Below are 24,672 nucleotides of genomic sequence, written 5' to 3'. Positions count from 1 at the left end.
GGTGGGGGGGGGGGGGGGGGTGGGGGGGGGGGGGGGTGGGGGGGGGGGGGGGGGGGGGGGGGGGGGGGTGGGGGGGGGGGGGGGGGGTGGGGGGGGGGGGGGGTGGGGGGGGGTGGGGGGGTGGGGTGGGGGGGTGGGGGGGGTGGGGGGGGGGGTGGGGGGGGGGGGGTGGGGGGGGGGTGGGGGGGGGGGGGGTGGGGTGGGGGGGGGGGGGGGGGTGGGGGGGGGGAGGGGGGGGGGGAGGTGGAGGTGGAGGGGGGGGGGGAGAGGTGGAGTTGGGGAATATGAGCGGTAAAATACACAGTTTACAAAACTAAGGCTCTCCCCAGATGTCATTGAGCTGAAGCAAGGAGTAAAAGTTAAAGCTTCTTTGGTTCATCTGTACAAACACAGCCACATTTTGTTTGAGAATTGGGAAAAGTTTATTGGAAGCCTGAAGGTAAAGATTCTGCCTAATCATTCAAATTTCCACACAAACTAATTTGCACAAGTACAAATATCAAAAGGCCCATGAACCAACCCAGTAGTGCAATGAAACGTATAAAAACAAAGTACTGCAGATGCTGGTGAACAGAACATGCCGGAACTCAGCTGGTCAAGCAGCATCTAGGGTGAAATAGAAATCACCTTTCTGGTTGATTGCCGTTCTTCAGAACTGAGGAAAATGGAACACGATTGTTTTTTTCTTTATGTTGAAATTCAAAAAAGCATTCGTTGATATATTTAGGAGCAGTAATCCAGTGCAGTTTTATTAATACATCTGAAAATTAGTTTATCACAAAAAAAGCATTTTACGAAGTACCTCCACCCATGAGTAATCTGATCTTAAATCGTTAGTTTTATTGGTGTGCAGTAGCAAATATTTTAAATAAGTAAATTATTTTAAAACAGAGTGCGTTCTCAGTGCCTGTATACTCCCAAAGAGAAGCATTCTCAATCTGCCACAAACTCGGGCAATCAGTGGAAAATGTAGGGCATGTGATCAGTATCGTAGATGGGGCTAGCTTCAGGCAAAATGATTTTTAATGATATAAAATAATAAAAATAAGTTTTTAAGCCAGCATTAAAGATCATGGAAGCAAGATTTATGCTTGATATAATTTGACTTCTAAAATTCCCCACTGTTGTACTGGTTCGGTCTATTTCACCTATTTTGTGCTGGTAATACTAAGCCGCAAATTAGAGGAAACTCTCCTTGGATGGTACAAATTGGCCAATGCCCTGGTTAATTCAATAAATATCTGACACACACACACACATGCAGAAGGTCGCACTACTTAGGCAAATTTCAAGCTTCTTTCCATCTTGCCCTGTAATCACTTTTAGAGATGATTGAATCTCTAATACAATGCATGTAGAAATACCTTTGTTGAAAAACAGAAAGTGCTGGCAAAACCCAGCAGATCTGGCAGCATCCGCGGATGGAAAAACAGAGTTAACGTTGAGTCTAATATGACTCTTCTTTGGAACTGAAGTTTCTACACTCTATCGTTGCACAGATGTTATCAGATCTGCTGAATTTTCCCAGCACTTTCTGTTTTTGTTTCAGATCTCCAATATCTGCAGTATTTTGCTTTTATATCCTTGTAGTGATGGCACCTGGAAGTAGTGGGCTTCTGTTAGAGATGACTCGGCACACACAGTGACTAACTGGAGATCACCTGCTTTAAACTCAATCTTTATTGTCCTTTTCCGTTTGTATTTTTAGTCAGTACATCTCAATAAATAAAAATTACATTAAAGTGTGTGACTGATTCTTTCATTTTAAAAAAAAAGTTGAAGTAAATGGCCACAGGAACAACATACAATTCATCATGTGGAGATGGTATGTTCATAAACTGGAGTATGAATCAACATTTCGGACTACAGAATCTATGGACAGAATATAATACAAAAACTTCAAATGACTTATGTCAAGGTATTAATGCACAAAGCACCTCAGAAGAAATCAGAATGGAGGACACCATTTTGGCCAACTTGTGGGGGAACAAAAAAATAGATATAAACCGGAACAGGCAGCCTCTATTCACCAAGTTTACAATTCTGGTGATCTGAAAACCAGAAAAAGTCACGCTTTTGCTTTTGCCACCTACAAAGTTTTCCTGCATTTTGAGGTTTGAGCTGCTATTGGTCCTTTTAGTCTATTGGAGTTCCTGCCTCCACTTACCCAATTACTTGTCAACAGAAGAGATGCAAATTGTGCCTTGGAAAGATTCATTTTCTCTGGTTATAGTGTTTGCCTAATTGTTTCGGTGAAGAAAGTGTGGTTTAAGGTTTTTTTTAAACTGCATTTCATCAACCTTCCCTAACAAAGGAATCCCTCCAGGATCCATTTTATGTTGCATACAATGCAACACAAATTATAGATAGAAAGTTATGGAAACAAAATTATAGTATTGAAGAACTTTTGTTCTGTAGCTGTAAGCTAGAAATGTCTGGCTAGTTATTCTGTTCTACTTGTACTGGCTTTTATTTTGCTTCAACCTAATGATGTCTAATTAGTGTCCCATTCGGAAGAATCTGGTACTCATGGAAACTCTATTAACATCAGATGAGAACTTTAAATCTAGAATGATTCTATAGCCAACTATACTCCTTAGAAATTTGTAATCAAGAAGTTTGGTGATGTGTAGAATCAGCATGCAATTTATTTCAGACAGAAACTTCCACAAATTATGCATGGCTTGCAGCCATGTTTTACCGATGAGTGCAAACCATCTAAAATTAAAGTTTAAGGTTTATTATCATTGCAATGAAGTTACTGTGAAAATCCCCGAGTCTCCACACTCCGACGCCTGTTCAGGTACACTGAGGGAGAATTTAGCATGGCCAATGCACCTAAACCAGCACATCTTTTGGACTGTGGGAGGAAACCGGAGCACCTGGAGGAAGCCTACACAGACACGGGGAAGAATGTGCAGACTCCACACAGACAGCGACCCAAGCTGGGAATCGAACCCGGCTCTCTGGTGCTGTGAGGTAGCTGTGCTGACTAATGTACCACCATGCCAACCAACAGTGGCTCCCGGGGTCTCCTAATTTAGATGGGGTCTCCTCCTTTGAAGCCTTTCTGATTATTTGGGAATGTGTTCCCTCTGTAAATCATGAACAAGTCAAAAAATAATGGAAATAAGTTATCCTTTGTCCTGCAGTATTATGGCTTGTAGTTAAAGCTGAACGCTTGAACAGTAGTAGCGGCATGATGGTATAGTGGTTAGAACTGCTGCCCCACAGCGCCAGGGACCGGGTTCAAATCTGGCCTCAGATCACTATCTGTGTGGAGTCTGCATGTTGTCCCTGCACCTGCGTGGATTTCCTCCGGGTGCTCCGGTTTCCACCCACAGTTTAAAGACTAGCGGGTTAGGTTGATTGGCCATACTAAATTGCCCCTTAGTGTCAGGGGGATTAGCGGGGTAAATATGTGGGGTTACAGTGATAAGACCTGGGTGGAATTGTGGTTGGTGCAGACTCGATGGGTCAAATGGCCGCCTGCACTGTAGGGATTCTATGATTCTAGTAGCTACCAATGCACTTCTCAGTTCAGTAAGAAGTCTAACAACACTTCTTAGTTAACACAGTTTTCTTCATTACAAGGTGCATTGCACCCAGCAAAACTGAGCTGAAACTTTAGGGAGGTCTGTGAGCCAATACCACCTCAAGATTTTTTTAAATTTCTGGTATTACCAAGCAAGATTCTGCTGTAACATAATAAATGCAGCATAGATTCCTGACCCAAAGGCAAATTGTGAAAACTGCCAGAAGGGTTTGTCATCAGAACAAGCTGTTTAGAAATCCCACATAGAAAATAATCAATCTAGGTGCCTGCAGAAACAATGTAAAGCATGTTTATGAATGGTGCAGGATAGTATTGATTTGTTCACTTCAACAGCAATAAAACTGCTACCCCAGACTAGATAATCGGAGTTCTCCATTTGGACAACTCCCAACTACACTGAATATTCCTTTCATTATTGGGTGCCCCGTCATGATCTTATTAAAGTCTCAAATGACATCCTATGTGACTGTGACAAAGGTAAACTTTCCCTCTTCATCCCTCTCGGCTTGTCTGCAACATCTTCAAAACCTTGGTGTTACAATTGACCCGGAGATGAACTTTTGAGCTCATTGGTACCATCACGAAGACTATTTTCATCTCCACCTTGCCCCTGTCTCAGCTCACCAGCTACTTAAAGCTTCTTTCACGGCCTTGTTACCTCTAGACTAATTTATTTTACTGGTTGTTCTCCCATTTTCTATTCTCTGCAAACATGATGTAATTCAAAGATCTATTACCCATGTCATAACTTGCACCAAATCCCGTTGCCCTATCATCCCTGTGCTCACCATCCTACATTGGCTCCCAGTTGATTCTCAGCCTTTTTTCAAGTTCACTATGCTCCCAATACTCCTTACCTTTGTAATTTCCCCAGATATCTGTGCTGATCTAATTCTGACCTCTTTAGCAACGCCAATTTTAATTGCTCCGACATTGGTGGCTACAATCAGTAGCCTATGCCCTAAGCTCTGGAATATCTTCCCTAAATCTCTCTAACTTGCGTTCCTCCTTTAAGACATTCCTTAAAACCCATCTCTTTGACCAAACTTTTGGTCATCTGACGAGTCATATTTTGTTTCCTAATGTTCCTGTAAAGTGCCTTGAGACTTTGGGTGTTATGTAAATGTAAGTTTTTGGATGAAACAAGCTCAGGGTGCTAGTAATGTGCAAACCTATCTGGACAGCTGCCAATCCCTGTGTTTATGTGTTTATACATATGTGCCAGAAGCAGGGCGGGCGAGGCTTGCAGAACGGCATTCTCCGTTGGCCTCGGGCAGGATCTTATGAGTCTTGGGCGGGTGAGGCAGTACAATTCTGGCAGTAAAGTCTTATCCGGAGTCACAGTAAATTTGCTTTTCCCTTCATTATTGATAGCAGTTATTATTATTACATGGGACAGGATTTTCCGGCCCTTCCCACTGGTGGGATCATCCAGCCCTGCCGAAGTTCTCTGGTGGTGGGGTAGGCAAGCCGTACAGAAGCCCATAGACTTTAGCGGGACCAGAAGATCCCACCAGCAGCCAATGGCTCGCATGGAAAAAATCCCAGCAGTGGGAAAGGTTTTAAATTGTCTATAATTTAAGATAAGCTTTGAAACCCCAAAGATTATGCTTCTGAAAATCTTACATTTTACAGAGGTGCTGTAATTCACTTGAGGCTTGGATAACATCATTAAGCAAGGGAAGTTTGTAATATCTTCTGAACCTTTGAGATTAGAGCCATCTAGTCTGAAAAGGCAAAGAGAAAGACAGGGCTATGGAGTTGTTGCTTTGATTTGTTTTGGGTCCTTTTAATGCCAGCAGCGACTTTCACAGAAGATGATAATCACTGATCTCCGCTGTTCAAGGATCAGTTAATTTTAACAACAGATTTCTGTAGGCCTCTTGTTGACTATTAGTACAGCAATATCTACCACTCTAATGAGAAACCCTCTGATCAATGTGAAAGGCAATGATGGAATGGAATTTAAAATGTTTGGAATAAATAGAGCCTGGCTTTAATCTTATTAAAAGCACTCCATTGCTAGTTCAGTACAAGTTGCAACTTGCATTCAATTCTTGTTCCTACTACATAGCATGTTGTAACATGAATGGTCTTGTCATAGGGCATTCTGGTTATAATTCTAAGGCAGAATATTTCCAAAACCCAGCAATTGGAGAATAATAAAATGTAAACTTATGAGATTTTCTCTATTTGGCCTTCTCCTGTTTACAACAGCTCATTGCTGTTGTATATAGTCAACCTTCTCTTCCATGGAGAAGGCTGAGCTGGTGTTTGGCATTGGTTGTCTCAGAGATACAAGAGTGCCAATTAGAAAGTGGATTTTAACTTGGAGAACAGTGTGCCACCTCCCTTTCTAAGGGTGGAGCATTCAGCATTGGTGGTGGTTAGTCCAGGGGCCTTTAGAAAATGAACAACATTTAAATTTTTACATCAAGAATCCTACCACCCATTTCAATGTCCTGTCAATGTTTGCACAAGAAATTCTAATAATGGAAACTGCCAATATAAACTTTCCACATTGTAATTATGCTGCTGTAACAACTGAGTTTCAAGTCTCCCAGCACCTCCTCAGGTCATATTATAGAACGTTGCTATGCTCCAACCAACTCTACTTCTCAAATTACTGCAAGATATGCTATTTAACAATATGTTAAAATAACTATGTCATTTGGTGTGTGGACCAAATATCTGATTTTAAAATAGAGGATTAAATGCATCTATGCACACTGGTCCAATTATTTCCCACCCTCTAATCTTGCTTCCACTAGAGATTAAACTTGCTCTTGACTCCCTGGGTGGAATTTTACCGACCTCCCGCTGGTGGATTATCCGTACCCACTGAAGTCAGTCGATGTTTGAATGGCTCGCTGCATTTTATAGCCCTGCCCCTGCCATGACAGGCCATGAAATTCTGTCCCCCTGTGTGCAACCCACAAAAGAAAGGATGAACAATAAATGCAGGTCTCGCCAGTGAAGCCACATCCCTTAAAGAACAGATTGAGCAGTCAAGCAATGAAACGGAAGAGATGGGACAGATGATGCATTTATGTTGATGCTTCTGCAGCTCCGAGAAATAGTTTTCATGCTGGCGAAATGACAGTTTAACTCTGAAGATAGCTCCTGTCCTGACTGATGAAGCAGTGAGATTCCCCTGATCAAGGTTGTCTGACTGATGTGGGTTGAAAACTGCATTGAGTGTCTCTTTTCTGTAATGTTACACTTGTTTTAAAATGTGCCAAAAAATACTTTTATTATAAACTGAAACAGAGGGTGTGAAGACATGTTTTGAGAAAGTGGGCTTTAAGTGTCCGCTCCCAAAAACATTCAAAATTTACTATGTCGGAGTGCAGTTCAGTGCATTGCACAACCCACACAGGAAATTCAGTACCCATCAGGCATAAGTCATTCATTGCAGCTTCTCATCTCACACTGGCAACATAGTGAGCCAGAATTTGGAGTGTGGTATGCTCCACCATACCCCATCATTAGTTTGTTTCTTCCCCCACCCCCCCCCCCAAAACTAAAAAGGTTTGCATGTCAAATAGCTAGAAATGCAAGTTAATAATGCCATGGCGATGATATCAATGGGGCATCTGGGGCCGAGGTAAATAATGGGATCAAAAGTACATCTCCTCAACCAATGAAACTAAGAACAGAGAAATAAAACAGTAGAACAACAGAGAAGGCGATAGGTTGAATTAGAGTCAAATTAAATAGAGAAAGACAAAGAGAAAGAAACATTGAATTAAAAGAAAGATAAAAGACAAAGAATAAATAAGATTTTAATTACTAAAAACCTCAAAACACAATTTACTACCAACAGGAGTGAAACACCTAGGTTTCCGTTGTTCCTTTTCTGTGCCACAGAGGGATGGGCAGCATTGCAGGAGCATAAATATCATCATTAAAAGAGTCTCTGTCATTAGGTACCAGCCCTAACTTTGCATGGCAAGTTTGATTCTTTTTAACAGCGCAAATGCAGCAATTCCTTGAAAATTCATGGGTAGGTTAACAGCAGACTCCTGTTTTTGTGAGGCAGCACAGGGCAAATGTTTCAGCAATTTGCAGTGGTTCAGACCTCACAAGATATCTCTACTTTGCCACTAACAGTTGGGTTATTTATGCCAAGAATGGCGCGTACTTTAAATTCACCATTATTGTCCCAGCAAATTATGCCCAATGTTTCCACAGCTGGAATTAAAAGCTTATTCCGGTGACGACGATCACGCAAGAGCTCAAATGAGATGTTCACTTAAAGTGAATTCTGCATTTGAAAATTCCCTTCTATTTAAGGACCGTTCCTCTCCTTCCTGCTCTTTAATTTAGAAAACTCCAATTGGTGATAGATGATTTCATCTATCCAATGTTTTTTATAAATCATTTTAATGGGACATTTTAAGAGAAAGGTTACTTTTTTAAAAAAAAATTATGATCGATGTCAGGAGGAGGAAGTCTTAAAATTTGCCTTCATTGCTTTGTGCATTATGCCAGCCCGTTTGGTTGTGATACTTGATCTGGCAAATTTTAAACCCATTTTCAATGTATCAGCCCGCAGCATTTTATCTACACATTCCTGTTAGAATTCCCCTCTGAGATTCTTTTGGACATCTCGGATGATAATTGTGTCACACTGGGAGCAATTAACATCGCTATGCCAACATTAAATATAGCGCAAATTCTTGTCGTGGGGGACAATCTAGAGACTGCTCTTTGTGATGTATGCGCTGAAAAACATGTGGTGATAATTGAATTGATCAGACTTTGTGAAGTGCCTGAGAATGACGGAGAGGAGAAATAAAAGGCTAAGGTTCGCCTGAGATTATATCATTGCTGATCCTGTTCGTCTGCTCACGTGCTGCAGGTTCCCAATCATTCACTTCTCGTCCTCCTCTCCATCACTGATGCTACTGATGGAAGCAGAAGCAGCTTTCGGGGAAGATGGGGGTGAGGTTTTGGTGAATGGCCACTGGAACGTTGGGGACTGGGACCGTTCTCTCGTTGGGCTACTTGAGGGGCTTTGTCTTGGAGACAGAGCTTGTAGCATCCGACCCCCTCTCTCCTGAAAAACCTGTTTCTGTGAAGTATGGAAACAAAAAAAAACCAAATTGAGCAAACCTTCAAGCAATGACCCAGATGACCTGAATGTAGTAAGTACTAATGGGCAATTCATTTTAACTTAGTGAATAGTAGAATGGCACAACAGAGATTTTAAACTAAATGTGTGGAATTCATTGGGCACTGACCAAAGTCTCCTGGATATACGCAGGAAGCAAACCTAACAGCAAATGCCTTGATAAAAGCTACACTGAGCAATCTTGGTTACAAACTCTATTGATATTAATACTCAGTCATTGAACACAGCTAACTAAACCAGGCACAAAGATTAGGCCAGTCAAAGTCTTATCAATCATTTCTGTGATGCCTCTTCTATCTTCTAAATGTAAAATTCTGGATGAATCAACTGTCTGTTGTTTTGATGATTTTTCAAATCAAATCGCATCAGTTTCTGATTAGAAATGTACATTTGATTGATGCCAAGCAATGTTTCATTTGGCGACAAAAAGATGATTGGCATATTTTTCACTTAGGATGCATTTTCCCATTTTATGTGCCAACTTTTCTCACATCAATGTCTCCTGGCTCCACAAGTGGAAGATGGTCATTATTTAGATCTCAGCTTTAGGAGCAACTTTTAACAGGTTATTTGAAGGACGCCCCAGCGAATTCTGATCCTGTCCTCACCCACCATCACCACACACAAACATACATATCCATTTTCAGGAGGCATTAATGGATAACGATCAGGAGTGGGAACACTGGCCATTTTCCCCTTATCTAAGCAGAGGCTGAGGCCAGCTCTGCTTGCTTCAGTACTGCCTTTACTGAGATCTGTTATTGCAACATAAATTGGGAGTTGAACCTGGAATGATCCTGGCTTCTGTGTAACGTTCAGAAGCTGCGTCACGGCCCAATCCCTCCCCAGCCCATCCTAATGTACGGATGACCTGCCATGCCTTGACTGCTCTCTGGTTGAAGGTGGAAAGCAATTATTTAACAAACAACACAACAGATTACTGCCAAGTATGTTTAGTTTTATATCAGTCTCCCAAAATCTTTTCTAATCTTGTGAAAAACTGAAATCCAATTTTCCTTTTTGATGGCAGCTATTTATTTAAAATAACTTTCTCTCCTTTGATTCAATTCTCAGCTGATCTTGTGTGGGGGAAAGAATCTGGCATTGAGGCCAGAGCACACTCTTCAGCATTGGTAGAGGAACAGAAACTTTGCTACAGTTACTACCATGCAACTTTGCATTCATAGGAAGAGAGAACTTAGGAGCAGGAGTAGGCCATTCGACCGTGCTCTTCCATCGAATAAGATCTTAGCTTACCTGGTTGTGGTCTCAATTCCCTCCTGTCTGCCCCCCATAACTCTTAAATCCCTTGCTTAACAAAATTCTGTCTAACTCTGCCTTTGTTAAATTCAATGACCCAGCCTCCACTGCTCTCTGGGAAAGAGAATTTCATATCTATTAACAACCCTCAGAGACAAAAAAAACTCATCTCAAGTCTTAAAAGGGAGACTTCTTATTCTCTAACTGTGTCCCCTCATCTTAGTCTTCCCACAATATCCTCCCAGTATCCACGCTGTCAAGTCCCCTCTGGATCTTCCAGGTTTCAATAACATCACCTCTTACTTATTTTCTAAACCCCAATGGGTATCTACCCAACCTGTTCAACCTTGCTTCATAAGATGAGCCCTTCATTCTAAGAAGGAGTCAGGTTAACAGTCAGTAACAATGCAATGTCATCAATTATTGTTGAAATCCTGCCTTGGACTTCAAGCTACATCTGTAGTGTGTCCTATCTTTGTGCCAATCTATTAAGATCAGTGTCTTTTATTTCCTAGAGACTATTATATTGATTATGTGCTTCAGAAGCTTGGTACTCCACCCCTACTGTCACCACAAAAGGAGAGAAACTCTACAATTCTAACAGAACTGAAGATCTAATTCTCTCTCTGGTTCCCACTAACCTGCAGGAAATGCAAACCCGTTTATCCTACCAGTCTATAATTTGCAATATGCTACTGAATTAAAAAGTGGAAAATGTTGCTTAAATGATACTCGAGTACTGTTCTCTCTGCAGTTTTATGCATCAACATGAAAGTCTCTTGAGAAATCTGTGTTTATTTTCAGGAGTTTCAAAGGAGTGAGTTCTGTCTCAGCCTTATCTGTAGGTACAGTGGACCTTTGAAAGGTTTCTGGTAGACAACTGACATTCTGGTAAAAAAATTTCCACTGGTTTCTTGGAAATTAATCTAAGGTACACACCCAAGTTCCATCAGGGCCAAAGAGTTCTAAAAAGTTTCCAATAAATTCTCGTGATTTCTCTTCCCATTTTTGTATAAGGTCATGGCTTTTTTCCTCCACTTTGTAAACAAATTCTTTTGATTTCTCTTCTACATTCTTCACCTTTTCTTTCATTTTGTCAACATGATTTTGGAAGCGATACTTCTTTTCCTGAAAGAAATGAAATGTTTTGCTCAGTGACTGAAAGTAAATATGTGAACCTGAAATACACCACAATCTCATTCTATTTGTTTCCTTTTAAAAAGTACTTCCCCATTCTCAAGCTCTCTTCCGTTCACAGTCCCATAAATAGTTCCTCAAAGAAAGTAGGTAATCTGTTTCTGGCCTTTGTTAATGCTGATCCTAAGCTCGTCATAAGATAGAATAAGAAAGCAGTGTCATCCAGATTTTTAGCTCCCCACATCTCTCTAGAAGTTATTTATGTTTTGCTCAGCAATTTTCTCAGCTGAGACCGAGAACCCATGGTTAGAGATTGATATAGCCAACTATCTGACCTATAAACACCAAATTAAAACGTGGCAAAAGTTCCTTAACAGTCCCAAAAAGCTAAAACATGCCCACAAAAATGGACAGACCAAAACACTGCAAAAGATGCGGGCCTCATGTCGGATGAAAAGGGGTGTTAAGTACTGGGGCCTCAGCTTTTCATCATGCGTTCCAATGCCTTGGAAAAAATGAATCCAAAGTTGATTCCCCCCCCCCCCCCCCAAGTCTGCAGATGAGCCTCAATTAGGAGGTGCAGTAAGTTATGTATATGGGAACTGAAAGTCTCAAAAGGGACAAAGGCGGGTTCAGCAAAGGCTGACTCCTCTTCCTATCGTACGTTGATTTTGTTGATGCTTAAAAGTTGGAGTATAAAAAAATGCAGTCTGCAGCAATAATGCATTTGGAACTTACTGTAAACCGAATAGTCACTGGGAAAGTGATGACGTGTAGAGGTCACATGGCGGGATCGCGGGAGTTATCCTTGGGAGCATGGGCAGAGCACGAGAGTTGGATATAGCTGTTAAGCTCAGGAATAAACTAGCTTTGCTGGAAGTCCTTGATGTCAGTGATTTAAGGAACATTCTACACTTAAAGGGAAATGTGAGGCTGAGAGCATGAGGGAACTTGGAGACGTCCGGAAACCATTTTATTTGATGCATATTTTTGTCATTTGACATCTACCGTATTTCTGTCCGTCAAGCCAGAAACAACTTCTCCGGGAAAAGTTAAGGGATATTTCAAACGTGGAAAGAAATGCAGTTGCTGGAACTTCAAAACAGTTTTGCAGGGTCGCGTAAATCTCATGGCAACAACAATCTGAATTAAGTTGAAAGCTTTAAAGCTGGTTAGCAGATAAGAAGCAAAGAGTTGGCAAAAATGAGTGTTTTTCTGATTGGCAGTCAGTGATTAGTGGGGTTCCGCAGGGGTCTGCGCTCAGACCCCAACTGTTCACATTATATATTAATGATTTGGATGAGGGAACTAAATGTGTTATCTCCAAATCTGCAGATGATACAAAGTTGAGTGGGAGGGGGAACTGTGAGGAGGATGCAGAGATGCTTCAGCATGATTTGGACAGGCTGAGTATGTGGGCATGTGCATGGCAGTGTAATGTGGATAAATGTGAGGTTATTCACTTTGGTAGCAATAATAGGAAGACAGATTATTACTTGAATGGATGTAAATTGAGGGAGGTGGATACTCAACAAGACCACGGAGTCCTCTTGCATCAGACACTGAAAGTAAGCGCGCAGGTACAACAGGCAGTAAAGAAGGCAAATGGTATGTTGGCCTTCATAGCGAGAGGATTTGAGTATAGGAATAGGGATGTTTTGCTGCAATTCCATAGGGCGTTGGTGAGGCCACATCTGGAGTATTGTGTGCAGTTTTGGTGTCCTTATCTGAGGAAGGATGTCCTTGCTATAGAGGGAGCACAGCGAAGGTTTACCAAGCTGATTGCTGGGATGGCAGGTCTGTCATATGAGGAGAGATTAAGTCGGTTAGGATTATATCCATTGGAGTTTAGAAGAGCGAGAGGGGATCTCATAGAAACTTATAAAATTCTATCAGGGTTAGACAGGGTAGATTCAGAAAGAAATGTTCCCAATGGTGGGGTAGTCCAGAAGTAGGGGTCATCGTTTGAGGATAAGGGATAAACCTTTTAAGACTGAAGTGAGGAGAAATGTCTTCACTCAGAGAGTGATGAATCTGTGGAACTCACTACCACTAAAAGTAGTTGAGGCCAAAACTGTGTGTGATTCCAAGAAGAAATAGCTCTTGGGGCCAAAGAGATCAGGGGATATGGGGGGCTGGTGGTGGAGGTGGGATCAGGATATTGAATATGATCAGCCGTGATCAAAATGAATGGCGGAGCAGGCTCAAAGGGCCGAATGGCCTACACCTGTTTCTATTTTCTATGTTTTTTTTTGTTTCTAATATAGCACCTTGAACATAGTAAAATGTCAAAGGCACTGAATGAATATTATATGTCTTAAAAGGCAAAAATTAATATGGAGAGACGATGAGGTTTTCGGGACAAAATTCCGTAGGTTAGGTCTTGGCATCTGATGGCACAGCCACCAGTGGTGCAGCAAAATAAATCCGGGATGTCCAAGAAACCAGAATTGGGTAAGTGCAGTTATCTGAGGAAGATAGAGGCAGGCAAGGACATAGAGAGATTTGAAAACAAGGATGAGAATTTTATAATCAAGGTATAGTTTACCTGAGAACCAATGCTAATTGTGTTTAATAGTATGCAGGTGATGAGTATTAACTGTGCCCCTATTATTAGACACAGACTGAAACTGGTTGTTGGGTTAGGAAGTGCATGGTTGTAACGTGTAACTCTGTGAATACATTTTGCCAGAAGCGTGTGAAGACCGACTCTAGTTCTATCCTTCAACTACTGGCTTTCTGGAAAATATCAGCCAATAGAGGTCAGCAATGCACCTGGGGTGATGGGTGAATGGAATTTGGTGCAAGTTGGGAAAAGGGAAGCAGAGTTTTGGATGTCATCTTTACAGAGGGTACCCAGAACATTAGCTGAGTTTCTGGATTAATTGTCTAGTGATACCACTGGGCCATCGCCTCCATGAATGAAACTTCTTGCAATGGCAAAGGACAGAATGGTCGACTGGATGCCAAAAGCCACATTTGCTTTCATTCTCAAATGGATACAACTGAGATAAAGCATGACTTTCCCCTGCCGGCTGCCTAGGCTGTCTGAATGCCACAACAGTAAATCACAGCTGCCTGTCGCAACCATGTTTTTTGCTGCTTCTTAGTTGGATGGGCATCTGGGAAAAAGCAATGCCAGGGACAGGGAAAGAAAAGGAAAAAGAAAAGCTGGCTGAAAACTCTGGTCAGCACTGGGAACAGCACTGGCAGCTAAAACACACAAAGAATTGGGTGACTCAGGGCCTGCTGAATAAAGGAAACATGGCAGCAGCGCTGCCAAAGAGAACAGGGAGAAACAAAACTAAAATAACAAACTATTGGATCTAACTTACAGTCTGTTCATCAACATGCATTAAACAGCACAGTTCTTCAACACCAAGGTTACTTTGTTCACACAACTGCAAAAGGTGGCGTGGAAATTGTGCAGAGTGTACATCAATTAGACTCGAAGCAGTAGGGCAGCATTTTGTTACTGTGAACAGGGACTTTGTTTCCCAGCAACTCAGAATCTTTGCTGCAGAGAAAAGCGCATTGTAAGCAATCCTTTCAAGTCTGAGCTAAACAAAGCTGGCATTTAGTATGGGCACTGTGTACAATAATATGTTAGCGGTAGGAAAGACCACAAGATAATAGGAGACTCACATTAATGAAACTAACGTTAAGCTCTTTGGCTGTGTAACCTCTCTGGAGGTTACGTCGGGCGTAAACATCATAATCCCGTACAATTCTGGTGATAAGATCAGAGGTGGAGATGCCCTCTGTTCTTTGAGTGGGGACAAACATGCCTAAAAGTTAAAAAACAAAATTGAAATAAGTCATGGAAATGTTATTCAAAATACTTTATTTAATAGCTGCAAAAATAAGAGATGCTTCATTACAGCAGTGACTACACTCCAGAGCTATTTCATCACCTATAAAGAGCTTTGAGATGTTCTAACTTAATGATTTTGAGATGCAAGCCTTCCTTTAAATGTCATCTTTTTCCTTCCTCAAACTGTGTGGTAAATAAAAGTTGTGCCAATGCAGTGTGTGAACCTTTTATTTCACAACCCTGGGTCTGTCAAGACTGTTTCAGTTCCGGTGGCAGCTTCTTCCTGAAATGTAACAATCTGTCTGCAGTGTCTTCGGGCAGGTTTGCTCACCCGAAAACTCCTCGCGAGAGCCTTGGCTTCTTACACAGCGCCAGTATGCCAGCTGCTGGCTGAACATAGAGCTGCACTCAAAGATACTGAGATCAATTAATCAAAGGTTTCAGCCTCTTGGCCAGACATCCAAAAATAATGTACCCCGGGATACTCAGGAAAGCACAAATACAAATAACTCAAAAAATCTAACATTGTGAAAATGGAAGGATATATCGAATATGAAATCTGCTGCCTCAACTACCTGTTTGAATCTCTCCAAGCAGCTTTATGGCCCTGCCACAGCACTAAGATAGCCCTAATGAAAGTAATAAATAATGTTCTCTATTATTGTGGAGATGCCAATGTTGGACTGGGTTGGGCACAGTAAGAAGTCTCACAACACCAGGTTAATGTCCAACAGGTTTCTTTGGAATAACGCGCTTTCAGAGCGCTGCTCCTTCCTCAGGTGAGTCACTCAGGTGAGGCCTCTGGAGACCTCTCTCACTCACCTGATGAAGGAGCAGTGCTCCGAAAGCTCGTGATTCCAAATAAACCTGCTGGACTTTAACCTGGTGTTGTGAGACTCCTTACTCTATTATTGTGACTGTGGTTCACTAACTCTCCTCAACCTCCTTGACTTCTGTGCAACTTTCAGCATGACTGACCCACCCTCTGTCCCTCCCTACTCTAAGATGCTCCTGAAAACTCACCCCTGACTTAATATCTTTGATTACCCTTTCTGATCTCGGCTTTTTCTTGTGTTTCCATGAAGTGTCTGGAGACATTTTTCCGCATTAAAGGTGCATATAAATGCAAGTTGTTGTTTCTAAATTGTAGACAATATAAATCAAGATAAGCTCAATCTTCAACTTTCCATCCATTATGAGTTACAGCAAATTTATAATGATTGACAAGAACATACCGGCTTCCTTAATGTGTTTATAGACATCATCGGATCCGGCAGAGGAGTACGGAATGTCATCATGCGCCACAAAATCAATCTAAAAGAAATTGTCAGTAACATAATTTGCAGTTTGAACAATTTCAGACTGATTAGTTACTCAAGTAAGATTCCTCTGCACTGTGGCTAGTTTTTTTTTCCTGCCTAACAGAGACGTGAATGCAAAGGATCTCAAAATACCATGTTACAAAGATTCAGTGGGTATAGTTCCCACCCTCATGAACAGCAGCAATCTGACTGAGTGATCATCCTTCATTGTGCAAACCTCCTGATTTTCATCTTACACAAATCGATGAAACAAATAAATCAGCTGTTCTACCACCAGTAGGCTGTCCACTCAGCCAGGCCAGTGCCCAGCCACCAAAGGTGAAAATTACCCCCTCTTTTTTCAAGGATTTTTATACTTATACTAAGAGGTTTCAAAAGAATAGATTTAGGATTGGTCTGTTGCTTCTACATAAGGAGGGAGGTATATTGGAAATCATGTCACCCTGGATTACTGGTTAAATTAACCGTGTTGGAAATCTAAAGTAAAACCCAAATGGAATTGTGCACCAGATCTGAAATATATTGATTATCACTCATTAAGATTGAGATTGACAGGTTTGTGAAAGGAAGGGTATATGGGATAAAGAGCAAAGATGTGTGAATAGAGCTGAAGTACAGATCAGCCAATGTCTAAATGCCAGAATAGGTTTGAATTATTGCCTATTGCCTCTTCCTGTTTTTGCACAATATTTCAATCTCATTAGAACAAATTCCCTATAGATTCTGTCCAATTCTTAATGACACAACTCCTAAGAAACAAAACCATGTGCGTTTCCATCAAATTTTGAACTTCCTAAATGTTCCAAAATGTTTCACCAAGGGAAATTAATCTGTCAAGCAGCAATAGAAGAGCTAGAAGGGCAAAAGCATGCGCAAAGAAAAGAAGCATTGTGGAGAGTTTTAGGTCATGAGTTTTGTGTTCAGACCGAAGGCTCTGCCACCAATGATGGATGGTGAGACAAAGAGGAGGCCAGAACCAGAGGACCAAGGACACAGCCTGGTTGCAATAGGCTGCAGAAAGTTGAAAAGGTTTGGTAGAACGAGACAATGCAGGCATTTGTAAATGAGGACAGGAATTTTGATGAACAAAGAATTTAGTGCAGGGAAGATTGTGCATTGGAGCTTTGAATAAGCTGGTGTTTGTAGAAATCAAGTCTTGGTTCCCCTTCAGTCCTGATTTTACTTTTGGGTTGGCATTAATGGAGTGCACTAAACCAGTCTGTTTTACTTCCACTGCTTAATGAAAGGAATTTTGGCCTCGATATACTCTATGCTTTCACAAGAATTCTTACCAAGGTATGCATATGGAGTCTTCCCAATTGGAGATCCATTGAGGACCCAGTCCAGTCTATTACTGGCAGGATTTGGGCAGGAACAAGATTAAAGGTGAAAGGGTTCAGCGTGCATTGATTTTTTTCTTAGGTGAGCATTTTTCTTGGAATAGCAAAAAACTGACATTTTCATCTATGTTTCTGTTGAGTGACACCAAATGTAGGTTTACAATGCATCTGGGTGGGTGGGAAACAGGAAACAATTGCATCATAAATTAAAGTTACTGTACCTCCTCTTGCCTGATCCATGATGACAGTTCCACTGCAACAAAGCCGTTAACTTGCTTTTCATGCACAACCCCTCCCGTACAAAAACTCACTAAATTCCTGCACATGCAATAACAGAGATGCAGGGGGAGAGGGATCGTTGTCAGCTTGTGTTGCTAAATACATATAGCATTTTGTATAACCATGCCCCGTTTGTAAATTTATATTACAGTGGATCCCAATGCAAGAAGCCAGAAGAAATAATGTTGCAAAAGGAAATGGATCTGTTATGTTGTTAGTGAGGAAATGAGAGAATGTAGCATTTGGGGTGGGAGGGAGGGCAAGTTTGTGGATATTTGGAAGATGGAGTGGGGGTCATTTTGGAGGTTGGGAGGGCGGTAGCTGAAAGGGAGCAAATATAAATAAACAGGAGCTGGATAGGTGAATGAATAAGGAGGACCAGTGAGAGAGGAGGAGTCACGGAGAAACACTCAGCATGAAGTCAAATCAAAAACAGATGCATGGAATACAGGGAAGATAGGCTGAAGTGACAAGAAAGAAATAGACAATCTGTCTGAAATAGGAAGATAACCAGTTGGAAATGAAGAGTACTGGAGATGGAGGTTTGGATTGATAGCAGGGCTAAAGCAAAAAGAGGAAATGGAGGCAGAATAGAGTAAGATCTTTCAGGAAGCAGAAAGCCCATTTTGATGTTAGGGATCTGATTAATTAACACTGAGTAGATAATTAACAACAAAAGGTGCCAAAAGTGGCATTTTCCCAAAGTAATTAATTTAACAGAATGAACCTTTTGCAGGCTGGCAGGAATCCTGGAGTAAATTAAATAAATAAATAGTAAAGGAACTAAGTGGTCAGGCTGGCAGTGATTCCCAGAGCTAATTACACAAACAATATTGGAGCTGACGAGACCAGGTGACAGAATGCATCTTCTATTCATTGGAGAGTGAGGGAGATTTCAACTTAATGATTTGGAAGAGAGAACTAAATGTATTATCTCCAAATTTGCAGATGATACAAGGTTGAGTGGGAGGGTGAGCTGTGAGGAGGATGCAGAGATGCTGCAGCATGATTTGGCCAGGCTGAGTGCGTGGGCATATGCAGTATAATGTGGATAAATATGAGGTTATCCACTTCGGTTGCAATAACAGGAAGACAGATTATCAATTGAATGGGTGTACATTGAGAGAGGTGGATACTCAGCGAGACCTTGGTGTCCTCATTCATCAGTCACTGAAAGTAAGCGCGCAGGTACAGCAGGCAGTAAAGAAGGCAAATGGTATGTTGGTGTTCATAGCAAGAGGATTTGAATATAAGAATAGGGATGTTTTACCACATTCTACAGGGCATTGATGAGGCCACATCTGGAGTATTGTGTGCAGTTTTGGTGTCCTTATCTGAGGAAGGATATCCTTGCTATAGAGCGAATACAGCGAAGGTTTACCAAGTTGATCCCTTATCAGGCTGATCCCTGGAATGATCTGTCATATGAGGACAGACTAAGTCGGTTAGGATTGTATTCATTGGAATTTGGAAGAGTGAGGGGACCTCATAGAAACTTGTAAAATTCTAACAGGATTTACAGAGTAGATTCAGAAAGAACGTTCTTGATGGTGGGGGAGTCCAGAAGTAGGGGTCATAGTTTGAGGATAAGGTGTAAACCTTTTAGGATTGAGGTGAGGAGAAATTTCTTCACCCACAGAGTGGTGAATCTGTGGAATTCACTACCACAGGAAGTAGTTGAGGCCAAAACACTGAGTTCAAGAAGAAATTAAATATAGCTCTCAGGGCTAAAGGGATCAATCGATATGGGGGGGCAGGCAGAATCAGGATATTGATTTTGAGGATCAGCCGTGATCAAAATGAATGGCAGAGCAGGACCGAACGGCCGACTCCTGCTTCTATTCTCTATGTTTCTGTGTTAATAATTCCATTGAAATTTTATTTTGTTCTATAATAAACTTGATAGGGAAAGTGGCTAAACTTAAAAAATAATTGGCAGTTCAGGGTAATTAAGTATTTGTTTAGGAGGCGGAGTACAAATAAACACTATAAAAAACTTTGAAATGACCCTAAAATTCAATGTGGATCCCAATGATTTGCACCACAGTGTCACCTAGTGGTGGAAAGACCTGAAACAACAATGTGAAGGGCAAGTAGGAATTTTGCCATTATAAGATGTTGACATGTTCTTTCTTCTATTCCAGCATGTTGATATGTTGAGTTAATGTCTTCACATTATTAATGTTGGCAGAGAAGCGTTACTCAAAAATCATGACACATTAAGCAAGCTTCATGTGGACAAGATGTGAATGCCATATGCAAGACTTCTAATAACATACAAGCAGATTTTCTTATGGTTTTGAGCATAGTGAGTATACTTGTGATTAACTTTGATTTTAGGTGATAGCAGTTCTGCTGTTCCTCGTGGTGGTCCAGAGTAGTCATGATGAGAATGCATCATAAATAGAGTGCAAATGTTGAGAACTTGGTGAAAGTGGAAATTTGGCACAGGAGGGAAGGAGGTGCCTCTAGTACTTGTCATGCTTCATCTAAGCTTGGGGCAATAAATATTTCAAAGTTTTGTCCAGTGTTTTACTGCTTGTGTGGTGTATAGAAAAAAACAACAATAGTAAAATAAACTAAAAAGTAGATATAGTTAAGTTAAATAATCAAAATGAAGATGTGGCAAAAGTTTATGCGTCTAGACTTCAGTATGTAGGGGTTGGTGGACACTGAGACTATCCATAATTAACATTATCTGCAGAAGATGTCCACATCTCAGATCTCTCAGTCAGCTCAGAGTCACTGAGGTGGAGTGCAAGTTGGAGATAATCTGGCACATGAAGGAAGGGGGAGCAGTATCTGGACAGTTTGCTCCCAACTCTTGGTCACAACTCGTGCAAGTTCAGAATGAGTTTGGTATGAGTGATATTGCACAGAATAAGGGGAACCCAGGGAATGTAAAGGTAGAGGAGGTGGAGCTAGAGCAGCAATGGATCCTATCCAACATGTGCAATGTACCTGCTATCTGTGAGGATAAGAATAAAGACCGTTCGAAAAATAGCCCCAATGTGGACCAAGGCACCTTGGAGCAAGACGCTGTCCAAAGAGAGGAGGATAAAAAGGGGAAGCATACTGTAGTGGTTGTAGTGGATTTAATAGGCATCCGACAAATAGCATCCTTTGCAAGCAGGATGGAGAGCACCATGGGAAGAGATGGTACTCTCAGCCATGATCTCATTGAATGACAGAACAGACTTAGTCATTACAAGTACTAAAATAAGATTACTTATTCCAGACTGTCACCCAAAGTCTAAATTACCTCTGCTGCTTTATAATAAAATGTGATGAGAGAAAGATTTCAGGAAATGAGACATTGTAATGAGGAGTGTTCTATAGTGAGGATGTTTATAAATATATTCAAATATAAAAATATAAAAGGGATGCAGGAGCAAAACGACAATGGGGTATATGACCACAAATTGCTGAAGGTGGAAGGGGAGGTTAGAAAGTGGTTAAAAAGGCAAAAGGGATCCTGGAATTTATAAATGCAGGCATATGGGACAAAAGTAAGCAAGTTATGTGATCTTTTATAAAATGCTAGCTCATCCTCAGTCGGAACATTGGGCAGGTCTTTATGGTCTCGCTCATCCCAAAACCGTAAAATCCTGCCCGAGGTCAACAGACCTTTCCATGGTCCGCCCCTTGCCCGTTCCGATTCCTGTGGCGGGTGGGATGGTAAAATTCCGGCCATTGGGACCAATTCCAACATGACACTTTGGGAAGGATGTTAAAGCTATAGAGAGAGTGGAGAAGAGATTTACAAAAATAATTCCATGGATGAGGAACTTCAGTTATGTGGATAGATTGGAGAAACAGGTTGTTCACCTCAGAGAAGGTTGAAGGATTTGATCGAGGTGTTCAAAATTTTGAATGGCCTGGGCACAGTAAATAGAGAGAATCTGCTCCTATTGGCAGAAAGGTTGGCAACCAGATGACACTGAATTAAGATGATTGGCAGAAGCAGCAATTGCCATGCCATACAAGGGAAAACTTTCTTATGCCTCGGGTGGTTAGGATCTGGAACTGAGGGTGTTCATGTCTTTCATTTGTTATGAAAGAGAGATGCTCAAGCACATCCATGCAAGCCATCAAGGAATTGAATTGAGGCTGAGAAAGGCAAATGAAGTGCTCTACTGGCCAAATGTGAACAATGAGATTAATGACCACATCAGCCAATGTGGTGGCTTGTAACAAGTACCAAGTGAAACAAGATAGAGAGCTGCATATGATGTATGATATCCCAGACAGATCATAGATGAAGCTGGGAGTAAACCTTTTCACTATTGCAGGAATTGATTATCTTGTCACTGTTGACTACTAGTATGACTATAGAGAGGTAGACCAACTTACTTCAATAACAACAGGAGAGGTAGTAAATTGCCTGAAAGCACACTTCAGTCATTATGGCATTTCAGATATTGTGATGAGTGACAATAGCCCTTGGTTCACAAGTGAAGAATTTAGCCACTTCATAAATGATTGGGAAATTCAACACTCGCACAGTTGAATGAATGAAAATCACCAAAGGACTTGTCAACAAATTGAGCAAATCTAGCACTGACGTATACAAGGCAATCTTCAAGTGGAGAAACACATTGGCACTGAAGCTAGTCCAGTCTGAATGCTGATGTCACACAGCATATAAACTACACTTTCAATAGCAAAAAATCCACTGAAGCCAGAAGTTGTAACAGGCTTGAGTGAAAAAGTCAAGATAAACAGCGGAAAGCTAAATTTAAATTTGACCAGACTGCCAAACCATTGCCAGAGCTGAGCATCGTAGAGTCAGTCAGGGTACAAACCTTCAATGTTCCCAACAGGGGTCAGGCCATGTGGCAATTTGGGGCATGCATAGAACAGTTGTCACCCCCCAGTGGATATGAATAACCAAATATACTGGCACAACCGCAGTTTTATATGAACAGTTAGAAGCTGGTCCTTCACTGTAGGTGGCTGATCAGGAAGATGGGGTCTTACCAGCTGGACAGCAGATAGAATCACCAGCATTCCCAGGGGTACACTGGTCTCCAACAACAGAAATGTAACAACAACAGTTACCACAGCAACAACAGGTGCCATGGGAATGACCCTTCCTGAGAAGAAACATCACCCAGATGAACAGCCGTGACAATGTGCACATGTACCATTAAGATACCTGCATGATTTAATAGTTGTGTGTCCAATATGCATGCAGCGACTGATGAGAATAACAAACAGTTTGTTAATGCATGATGTTAAGAATTGACGAAAATTAAGATTAAAAACAAAATTGGGATAAAATAAAGAAAGGGGATAAAAGGGGACTGATAAGTGAAGCTGTCTGAAGGGGTGTTTTGATATACGAATTATATACCAGTGGGAAAAATAAGTGTTTGCCTAGGGGAATAACAATGGTGTATATAAGAGGTGATTTTAAAGATAAAGGAATTGACGCTTATTAGCTAAGCCGGGTCCACAGGGTGGGTAACATCAAAGGGAAAGAGTGAAATATCCATAGCACAATAACTGGAGAAAGGGACACATTAGAAGCAGACACCATTGTAGCATACCTAGCAGGCTGTCCGGAAAACAGGTTATTGCTAAATGTTTGCTGTTTAAAATCCGAAACTCGAACAGAAGAGTATTCCTTTACTGAAACTGAAGACGGCTTTCCCCAAACATGGATAAATAACCTGTGGGTGGTAACTATCTGCTGGATTTAGCTCATGGAGTTATATAATATTGTATCTTGTTTGGGAACCAAAGGGGTGTTTCTCAGAGTTCAGAAAATGAGCTGAGTTGCTCTTGCAGAGAGCTGGCATGGATATAACAGGCTGAATGGCCTTCTGCGCTGTAAATTGAATGATTATATGCCTATTTAATATAGAATACAGATAATATATTCATTCTCTGGTCCAGCTCCTTTCATTAGTTGGATTGATGTTTTCTTATTGCTTGTGGCATCCTACCTGAACTGCAGATCAAATCTATATGAAATACAGGGTGGGCCAGGCTGTTCACTGAGAAATAGCTACTGCTGTTTGAACCCAGTCAGGAGAGTTGACCACAGGAAGGCATAGTGGCTGCCTCCACTGGGGCCCTGGTCCTTTTCGTAAGTATTGGGTTGCAATGGCATCTGTTTGCTGATGTCCTGCTGCAACTCAGGATTCAGTCTGCAGCATTAAGAATGGAAATATAGTGAAGCCTTGAGACTTAGGCCTCTATAGAGCAAAGCAAGGCTGCATGGTGGGAAGCTGCAAGATGCACATGGTTGTCAGATCCAATGGCACAAGTGGGAGCATCTCTTCCTTCCTAAGTCCTGCTACTCACTGGCTGACCAGCAGTTGATGGGAAAGAAGTAGTGCAGCGGGTTTAAAATGTATACACTATGGTCGGAATTTTACTGGCAAGCCCGCCCGAGGCTCGTAAGATCACGCCCAAGGTCAACGGAGAATGCTGTTCTGCGAGCCTCACCCGCCCCAATTTCGGGGCAGGCGTGCCGGTAAAATCAAGGCCCATAACATATAAAATTTCTTAAATTTGAGTAACCAGTAAACCTGAAAATCAGGTTCAGTAAAACAAACCTGATGAATCTGGACCAATCACACCGGTTCACAGTCTGAACTGAACAGATGGATCAGCTTTTACATTCTATGGAAGAATTGACGTATTTTTAATGTCTTTTTCATTTTAGGGAATTTCTGGTATCAATGTTGGTGAAGAAATTAAATGTTCAATTGTGATAACAAGGATAAGGTTAGTGAACAGGAGCCAAAGTTGGTTATGAACCACACTGCATTTCAGTGATCAGTAGAGGGTGTTTTCTGCAGTTATTGGAAGTTGAA

At 41.4% G+C, this 24,672-nt stretch overlaps 1 protein-coding gene across 3 annotated transcripts in view; it reads right to left on the bottom strand.

The window, feature by feature from the left end:
* Positions 1-2,950: 2,950 nt before the first annotated feature.
* pcyt1ba (phosphate cytidylyltransferase 1B, choline a) overlaps positions 2,951-24,672 on the bottom strand; it is a 66,753-nt gene continuing 45,031 nt past the window's right edge. The window contains exons 5-8 of one of the 3 annotated variants that reach the window (XM_078232529.1): positions 16,140-16,218; positions 14,736-14,878; positions 10,893-11,081; positions 2,951-8,633 (exon numbers count right to left, since the gene is read on the bottom strand). In XM_078232529.1, the coding sequence (XP_078088655.1) occupies positions 8,433-8,633; positions 10,893-11,081; positions 14,736-14,878; positions 16,140-16,218 (612 nt within the window). In that variant the 3' untranslated portion in view covers positions 2,951-8,432. Of the gene's footprint in view, positions 8,634-8,977; positions 9,586-10,892; positions 11,082-14,735; positions 14,879-16,139; positions 16,219-24,672 lie in introns of those variants that run through there. The other 2 variants (XM_078232532.1, XM_078232530.1) reach the window with 2 other exon arrangements.

This window comes from Mustelus asterias, chromosome 17 (genome assembly GCF_964213995.1).
Source record: "Mustelus asterias chromosome 17, sMusAst1.hap1.1, whole genome shotgun sequence".
Lineage (NCBI taxonomy): Eukaryota > Metazoa > Chordata > Chondrichthyes > Carcharhiniformes > Triakidae > Mustelus > Mustelus asterias.
Note: the sequence above shows the minus strand (reverse complement) of the source record. Positions and strands in the feature narration are given on the sequence as shown.